This window comes from Acanthisitta chloris, unplaced genomic scaffold (genome assembly GCF_000695815.1).
Source record: "Acanthisitta chloris isolate BGI_N310 unplaced genomic scaffold, ASM69581v1 scaffold17562, whole genome shotgun sequence".
Taxonomy (NCBI): domain Eukaryota; kingdom Metazoa; phylum Chordata; class Aves; order Passeriformes; family Acanthisittidae; genus Acanthisitta; species Acanthisitta chloris.
In genome coordinates, this window is record NW_008660111.1 from 29543 (window position 1) to 38825 (window position 9283).

General features: G+C 37.6%; 1 protein-coding gene across 1 annotated transcript in view; it reads right to left on the minus strand.

The window, feature by feature from the left end:
* Window positions 1-9283, minus strand: part of SLC17A5 (solute carrier family 17 (acidic sugar transporter), member 5) — a 19931-nt gene that overhangs the window by 7112 nt on the left and 3536 nt on the right. Inside the window, exons 3-8 of the mRNA XM_009069705.1 lie at window positions 8248-8481; window positions 7648-7735; window positions 4929-5015; window positions 3549-3667; window positions 2474-2632; window positions 964-1096 (exon numbers count right to left, since the gene is read on the minus strand). Coding sequence (XP_009067953.1) covers window positions 964-1096; window positions 2474-2632; window positions 3549-3667; window positions 4929-5015; window positions 7648-7735; window positions 8248-8481 — 820 coding nt within the window. The remainder of the gene's footprint in view (window positions 1-963; window positions 1097-2473; window positions 2633-3548; window positions 3668-4928; window positions 5016-7647; window positions 7736-8247; window positions 8482-9283) is intronic.

Consider the following 9283-nt stretch of genomic DNA (forward strand, 5'->3'; position numbering starts at 1 on the left):
GGTTGGAAGGGACAGTAAGGGTGATCTAGTCCCAACCCACCTCTAGACACCTCCCACTAGATCAGGTTGCTCAGAACCCCATTCAGCCTGGCCTTGAACACTTGCAGGGATGGGGCATCCAGAACTTCCCTGGGCAACCTGTTCCAGTTCCTCACCACCCTCACAGTAAAGAATTTCTTCCTCATATCTAATCTAAATGTACTCCCTTTCCATTTGAAGCCATTCCTCCTCATCCTCTCACTATATGCCCTTATAAAAAGGAAGGGCAGATGGGTTGCAAACCTGTTGCTGTCTCAGGAAACAGCAGCCAGATGAGAAAAATCTCATTCTAGCTGCAAAGAACAGACTTCAACTAGATAAAAAAAAAAACCCTAACAAAAATCAACAGATACTGAAAATTAATTCACAACTTAATTTTATTTATTCTTATAAATAAATTGGAGCTACACTGTAGTGTACTACAAAGAAATTATCTGCATTTAACCCTCCAAGTTTCAGGGACAAACACTGAATTCTTCAGTCCATAATACAGTTGGGCTAGAAGAGCTCATACAAATACATACATACACACATATATATATGTGCACATATTTCTCCTGCATACACCTTCCATGTTTAGTTTTATTTCACGTTTACAAAATCTGAACACCTGCCAAGCAACTATCACTACCTTTATGGTGATTTTACATGACCATTGATTTGACTGGTTTGCTTGTAGAAATGATGCATCTTGACCTATCCTTTTGCCAATCTCTTATTGTTCCCTTATCCAACAGGCCTCCTTTTTATGGAAAAAGGTGGGATTTACTCTTGAAAAATTAATATATAAATAAAGCTGCTCCTCTCAAGCTCTGCCTCATCTCACAGCAGAATGCCAGACTACTCTCCTAAGCCCTTCATTTTTCCCATATTAACATTATTATATGTTCCAAGATTACATGTTCCAAAAATATTTGCACCTACCTATTAGGGTAAAACATTTGCGAACACAAACAGTGGAGAAGCTCTGTTTTTCCCGTAAATAATCAGCAATTTGCCCAGACAAAATGATACATAACCAGCAGCCAAAATAAGGTAGGCCAGACAAAAAGCCATTCTGTTAGGGAGATTAAAAAAAGACAGTTTAAACACTGAAATGACAAATCAATATGCTGAAAAATCACTTGTGCTGGAACATTAACAGAGACTGAGTCAGAGGTGACAAAACCATCCATCCACATAATTATTGTTGGCATTACTGTAAGAGAGAAACTAAGGGATAGGAAAAGCAAAGCATATTAAAGTTATCAATGTGCAAACTCTCCATTGCATGACTTAATCCATAACTACCAATGCAGACAGGCCAAAAATTCAGGTTTAAATCAGCAACTGTGTTCAGGGAAAAGAAAACTATAACTGAAGGTATCTTGTGCTCATTAACCTGATGACAAAAGCTTTCAGAAACACCAGTTTCCAGTGGGATAGGCTATGATGCAAGTTTTTAATTTTTTTGATGTTCATAACAGTCAGTACTCCAAAAAGAAGAAAAGTAACCCAGAGACACAAGAAACCACTTCACAGCAGAACCTATTAGCATTTAATGAAACAGTGTTTTACAAAACACATGCAACTGAGAGCTGTGGTGGCAAAAATGACTTTCACAGATGTTTGCACAGGTATTCCCTGAAGAAGCATAATAAGGAACCCAACAGCAACTTCAGTTGTCTTTTTCCAGCCATTTTGCAGCTTGCCCTACTGCAATCTTTTCTTCTAATGCCAAGATTCCCCATCTTCTCCTCCCATGATTCCTGCCATCACCTCTTTCTTGCATGGCATGCATCTTCAGTTTGCTCTAAACCAGCCTCATGTGGTAAACCAGGAAAAAGACTATGCTAAACATCTTGAAGTTTCTAGGCACCTTTTTTACCTAAGCTGTATCAGTTTCTCCAGGAAAACTATGCCATCACCAAAACTGCCTCATCAAAGACAGATCAGTTCAGTCGAGCAATGGCTATAAATCAGAATGTCCCACCTTCCCTGCCCCATAATTTTTCCCTGAAAAATAATTTAGTTTAAAAAAAATTTCCTTGAAAAGCATTATATCTGGACCTTACGTTTACGGTTTTGTTTAATCCTATTTACCTCAGTAAGAAAAGGTATTTTACCTCTGCTGCTCACTGAGGAAAGAACATGACAATTTGGAAAGTGAGCCAATCAAAATGAATTTCTTATCTCTCCTCCCCATCTCCTTAAAATACTTTCAAAAATGCTATTTGCCCAATGGTTTCCTTAGTGTTATTTTTATTTTTTCACTGGAAATCTTCTTCATGAGTGAGCAAAGAAGTAGATAGCATTTCAGAAGCCAGAAAAGAAGGTATAAAATCTATGTTTACATTCCAAGGTTTTTAAACAGGTACCTCTATTTCAAGCAGCAGATCTGTTATTTAGGTTCCTTTGATTCAGAAGAATGTGACTATATTTGTATTTATCTCACCTCCTGTGCATCAAATCGCAGGATCTCCTTCATGTATGTGGGCAAGAGAGTAAGAAGTGTATAGAAAGTCCAGTTATAAGAGAAATGTGCCACAACAATAGCCCAGAGTGGAATGGACTGCAGCATAGGCCTCCAGGGAACAGATTTCTGTGTAGAAAGCTAATAAACAGGAGACAGAGGAGAAGAGAAAGAGCAATCAGGACATAGATGTGAACATTTACTAAACACAGTGTTTTGGTCCTGCCCCAATCTATGCTGATCATCCATTCTGAAGGGCACAAAATGAGTCTCAGTTCCCAGTGAAGGTGTACTAATGTAGGTTACTGCTCTGATGCTTACTATTGCAAAGCAAACCAATTACTACTACATTTTGTAATCATAATTTCCAAAAGTATGTCCTCCCCTGCTGAAGTTGATGCCTTGTGCTGTTACTATAAGTTATTTAGTCACCCCTCAGGTGTTTATTTAGCTGAGTCTTTCTTACTCAATCCCAGATATTAATTCTGGTCTCTCAGCCAACTTCACTGTTTGTTAAGTGCATATCACCAGCCACAGGAATAAACTCTTATGCACACTTCAGGCACTGGCTCATTAGCATTTTTTCTGCAAATAGTAATCTCTTTCTTACTCTAGATGATACATCGAAAAAAAAGGTTTTAAAATATTGTATTGCAAATGTTAAAGATGTTACACAGGTCTGGATCTAGCATAAAGTGACAGATTTGAGCTGGTTTTAAATAAAATACTTTGTAAGTAAAGCTCTGCAACATCTGTAACAAGAGATATTGTTAGAAATGCTATAAAGTGACAGATTTGAGCTGTTTTTAAATAAAATACTTCATAAGTAAAGCTCTGCAACAACTGTAACAAGAGATATTGTTAGAAATGCTGTGTTTGGTTATTGATTGTTTCTCAGTCATACAACTGCACTGTTTTCTTAACTTTTTTATTTGAAAAGTTATGCTTCCATCTCAGATGAAGAATGTTATTCTAGATATAAACAGAACATGACTCTAATGACAGTATTTGTGGTTTATGTTCTGACTTGAAGTAGGTCTATACCAAAGTGCTGTACCTGATCTTTTAGAGATGACAGTATATATTCTCGTTCAGTATGTGAAATGCTCCTGTGAGTTTCTGGTGTATCACTAACCAAACACATCCAGAAGAACCACCATAATACACCAAGTGCACCTATTGTTGGGAAAAGATGGGTGAAGAGAAAGAAATAGAAAATAAGCAATTTTATCAAGTGAATAACACTCTCAGTCAGAATTCTTTTCCCAATACTCTTATATAATTTTAATGAACATTTTTTTTCTATCTACTTACAAACACTGTTCCCCAAAGTGACTTAACAATGCACATTTAGAGGCAATAAACAATGAAGATGACTAAGCAGGATTTTTTTTCCTCTTTTTCCCCCCCTCTACTTCAAGTGCTTCACACAGCATGGAGCTGCATACACATACACAATTGTATTTTTATCAGTCACGTGGAACAGCCACAGAGGATATGGCTCACCCAGAGGAAATAAAAATTCACATTAAGCTTAGTCACAAAAGACACTTTGTGCACATACACAGAATATCACTACCTACAGCTTAACAGGCATAGCAATCCTCCTTTTCTGTTTTAAGCCAACCCCAGAAGTGTCATTTGAAAAAGATAATTTTTCGATAGTCCAAATTAACTGCACTTTTATAGAACTGTAACATTGTAACTTAGTTCATTTTATCCACTTCTTTGGTTTGGAGCCTTGTCATTTATGAAAAAAAAATTGGAGGTAGTTTTATAGAGGAAAGTGTATTTATTATTCCAATCCTCCCTTCCCCAATTGGACCTTCATCTTTTATTCCAATCCTCCCTTCCCCAATTGGAATACGAAATGGCTCAGACATGTAAGTAGACCTGTAAAAGACATCAGTTAGATCTATGACATGCTGTTAAAAATATTTTTTCTGTTTGAGCTTCTTCTAGAACACAGCTCACAGTAAATATGCTATGCTTTGCATTTTGGGCATTCCTTCAGGGTTCCTGTGACTGCTAGAGATATTTTCCACAGTTTTCATTTTAAGCAGCAGTAACTTTTCACACGTTCTTTCATTCAGAGTAGAAGTTTGTTCCTGGGATTAAAGTTATTAACTCAATTTCACACTTCAGATAAGAAATTTCAGCCTGTTGTTTCCAAGTGGTAGGAGAGTTAAGAGCATTTGACTTGTACCAGCTTTTGTCCAACTCAGAGGCAGCTTTGCTCCTCAAAGCAAAGCTTATATACCCACTCACTGGAATCTACTTAGCTTTAAATATCTCTGATTTCCCAGGAGTAAAATATCAACCCTATATATTAAACATTTTTAAACAACTTAAAGTTTCATAATATGCAATGCTCCTCAAAAAAATATGGATGGTACTTTTAATAATTGAAAAAAAACAAACCCCAACACAAACTCACCAAATATGTAGAACACATAAACCCAGTTCATGTAGTAGCAAATTAAACCAGAGAGTGGCAGAGAGACAACCGTTCCCAGCTGTGCACCTACAGGAAAAAAGCAAAACAAAGTGGAAAAAGAATTAGATCTCCTATGGATGCCTTAATATAAGTAGCAGTTCACAGCTATCTTATTTTTCTGTAATAAATCATTCCTAATGATTTGTCACCACCACTGGAGGGCTGTGCTTCACTTTAAAGAAACACAGGCACAATAAAGCTGCTTCAGCAGCTCCAAACAGAGCCACAAAACCCTAAGCAGCCAAAATTAGAAGCAAAGAGCAATAAAAGATAAGCATTCTTGGCACATTTGTCTCCAATAAAGCAATGGCTCTAACACCAAACCAAATTGGTTAAATGGCATTGCTGCAAAACAAGAGAGAGCTGATCACAGTATAATCAAGGACCAGGGGGTATAATATTCTGACAATATAATCAGTTTGCATTTCTCGTATCTCCTACTGGCTCCACAAAACCAGGAATACTAGAAACAAGAGCCAGAAGACACCAATATATAAGCAGTAGGTTCAAATCCTATGATCCTTGAATTTAAGGGTGTATAAGATCAGGAAAGGAAGAAGGGAAAGATGAGCAGTTCAGAAACAAGCCAAAAACCAGAAAGAACTACTCCCGTGCTTATAATTCTGCATACATTTTGCAAAGGATGGCAGGTGTTTCCCTCTCTCAAATCTAAATCAGAAACCCAACTCATATTATTTATATACTGAGAAACTCCACTGTTGATAAACAGTAGATCTCGTCTCTCAGTGTTAGTCGTATGATCACTTCTCCAGACCTAATTTCAGCTCAGAAAACATTAGATTACACTGCTATGCTGGATGTCTACATTCCATCTTCATGGAAACAATAACTTTCGAGGCAGAAAGCTTCAACCACAAACAACAAAACCACACACGTCATGTAAAATATAAATCAAAATAACATATAACCTCAATCATATGTTCTCTCCGGAAATCAACATGATCAGGATTAAATTAACCACAGACCCCATGACTGCCAACGTGGTGGAAACAGTCTGCCAAGTTTACACAAGATGCCTTAGGCCTCCTTGACTGCTAACAATTGGCAGTGCCAGGCCACAGCCTCCTCTCACTAGGACATTAGCATACAGTTTCACAAAATACAAAAGGACAGTTTAAAACCTCCCAAATGCTAAATGCAGTAGAAGTCAATCCCAACTCTGTGCTCTCTGCTTAACCTGTGCGCTGGGTTGCATATGAAGAGTTCTTTTAAAGCACATTAAATAAGTACTAAGGGAGAAAACAGACACCAAAAAAAAAAAAAAAAGAGACAAAAAAGCTTTCTGCTGCATTAGGTAGGTTAAAGTGGCTCATTGAAGGGTCTGAGGAGTGCCTGAAATAGCAAAGAGGAAGGAACAAGACATTTGGCTAGGAGGGAAGTGAGGAACTGTGAAGAATAAAGGATTAAGGCTTCATTCCTCTTGGCACAAGTGAGTCACTAGACTGGCTTAGCTGCTTAAGAAACTGTAGCTGAAGTTTACATGGAATAGACCTGTCTTCTTGATGAACCCTGGGTCAAATAAAAAAGCTGTAACAGAATTAATACTAACAAGAGTGAGCAAAGCAAACCATTATTTCATTAACTGAATGCAAAATTCGTCATCACCAATACCAATTCTGACCAGCAAATTTAGAAACTCATGTTTTTCACCTGCCCCACATATTGCATTGAGCAACGTGACTGACTAATATAAACCCCTAAAATGGAAGGAGGCTCAGTGGAGCTCACAGAATAATGCAGGGTGTGACTGACTACAGCTGCTGCAAAAGATGCTGATGTGATCTCAGCACCAAGGGGATCAGAGAGTGGCCTTTGTTTTAGATAAGCAGCTATGCAAGTTGTAGATCAGCCAGTGGTGTAAATGTTTCCTCCTCATTCAGCTGATTAAAAGTGCCACTATCTCCCTGAGTTAGCCAGGCCAATGCAGGGAGGTGAATATGTGGGTTAGCCCAACACAAAGTCTAAAAACTAAACAACTGACAACAGAATTTCTAAGAACAACAGATTTGAGATTCAATCCACACATGACTGTAACTGCTTTATTTTGCTAAGTCTTAATTTACATTTGTGCTGTGCTTTCTGCTAAATCAAAAATCCTGTGTAACATCAAGTATCTTCAAACAAGTAAATTTGATATCAAACATGACATCTTCCAGGCACAGAATACCTAGGAGGGTCTGGTCAGGGAATATTGGACTCTGACAAGGAACTCTTGCAGCAATACCTGGGACCTTAGACATTTTCTTCCCTGAGTTCCTGCAAAAACACTTTTAAAAAGCCCTCCAAAATCCAACCAACCAAACACCTCTATCCTGTGATGGCATCACCTTTTTTGTTCCCAATACTAAATCTCTTTTATTTACAGAATCTTCTATTAATCAGCTAATTCTTCGCACCACTTTATACCAAAGTTAGACTGAAGTTTACACTTAGTTGCAGATCAATACCTTTTCTCAGGGTTATAAAAACCATGAGTAAATGAAGATAATGAATGCAGAGCAAGACTTAATTCAATGTTATGCTCTCTGGATTAAATGCTGATTAAAATTTATAATATAAATCCCTTTGATTTAGGCCAATCCTCCCTGTTACTGCAGTAAAAATGTATAATCCCATTATCAGCGTGGGAATTTCTCACCTGCATATGAAATACTCAGGAGTTTGCTGCGTTCCAGTGGAGGAGCCCAAGAAGACCACATTGAATGCATAGCTGGGAAGGTAACACCCTAGAAAGCAACATTTCATTCTGTTGAAATGCAAGGATTTTAGAACTCCCTTCAACTTTACATATTTCAAAGCATATCTCATTAAAAAGCAATAGTACAATCTGTTAGTTTCTTGTTTAGTAAGAAATCACTTCTAAAAAGTGTGCAAGGCTGAGTAAGGAGGCAGAACTAATCTGTCCTGCTTTTGATTCTGTATATACTGGGGAAACAGCAACAATACAAAGAAAACTGTTCCAAGGTCCTGGTTTCTAAAAAATATCAAGAGATAACTCCAGTTTTGGCTCAAGTGTCCTTACAAATAAAATCTTTTTTTCTTATTTCAAAAGCTTATGCTAAAATATCATGCAAGGTATTTAATTATTCAAAAGCCCCTAAAACTAAGCCACTCAAAATGAAATGATCCATATACTACTCCAGCATACAAACGCTCAGAGTCTAATCACTACAATTTATTAATAAATTTGGATAAGATAAGATATATTTCCAAGTTACATAGAGAAAAATAAGATTACCTCTCCCAGTCCTTCCAAGGCTCTGACAGCTATGAGGTAGCCAACTCCCAGATTTGCAGCTAAGGGAGTAAGCAAGGTGAATACAGAGGTACCAAGGATGCCAAACCCCAGCAACTGCTTCCCTCCAATTTTACTTGCAAGATATCCTCCTGGAACCTGAGTAATGATATAGCCATAGAAAAAAGAACCAAGGATCCATCCCTGAGTATCAGCATCCCAAGAATACTTTTCTCCCTAAAAAGAGAGAAAAAGAAAAACCCAAAATGCAGTAAGTCCAAAATAGCAGTTTTCCTGACCATATTTTATATAACACTGATCCATCATTTAGTCCTTTATACCTAAACCTCTAATTTTTCATGGCCTACTCTGTAGGGTCCCCTTCCTCTACATACCTCTATACTGCAATGCAAGTTGTGCTAAAAGCTAATTTGAGTAGTTTACAGTCTGTTCAGACATATCTAGCTCAAGTATGAAAATAATCACAACATGCTCACGCAGTTATCTCTGTTTGAGCTCTAAGCAGCTTAGGTTAGGTGACAGGTACAGAGTACATAGTCTGCCTGAGTGCAAATCCCACTTCTGTATCACAGTGTGGACACTCTGTCATGCTTTAAAAAGTGGCTTTACCTGCAGAAAGTTTATGGACAAAAAGCTCAAGGAGATGCAGGTACTCATATTTAATATAAGGAATGAGAGCAGCCGAGGACAGTACTCACAAGGTTAGGTGGAACAGTGGAATAAGCACAACAGAGGAAAGATGAGTTTAGCAGACAAAGTAATACAAGTGATGATTGAGATAAGGAGTCTGCAGCTATAAAATAAGTCAGCAAGAAGATATGAACTGTTGCCCAATAAGATGATTTTGATGTTTGGGATCCCTTCCAAAAGCCCAATTTATAAGCATCTAAATGAGCAGCACACATTTCACAGAAGTGATGAGACAGAATCTTCCCATAAAGTTCACCATTATAATTTGTTTGTGATAAATAATAAATGACCTCTAAACAAGCAAACAAAATGAAAACAGGAAGATGGA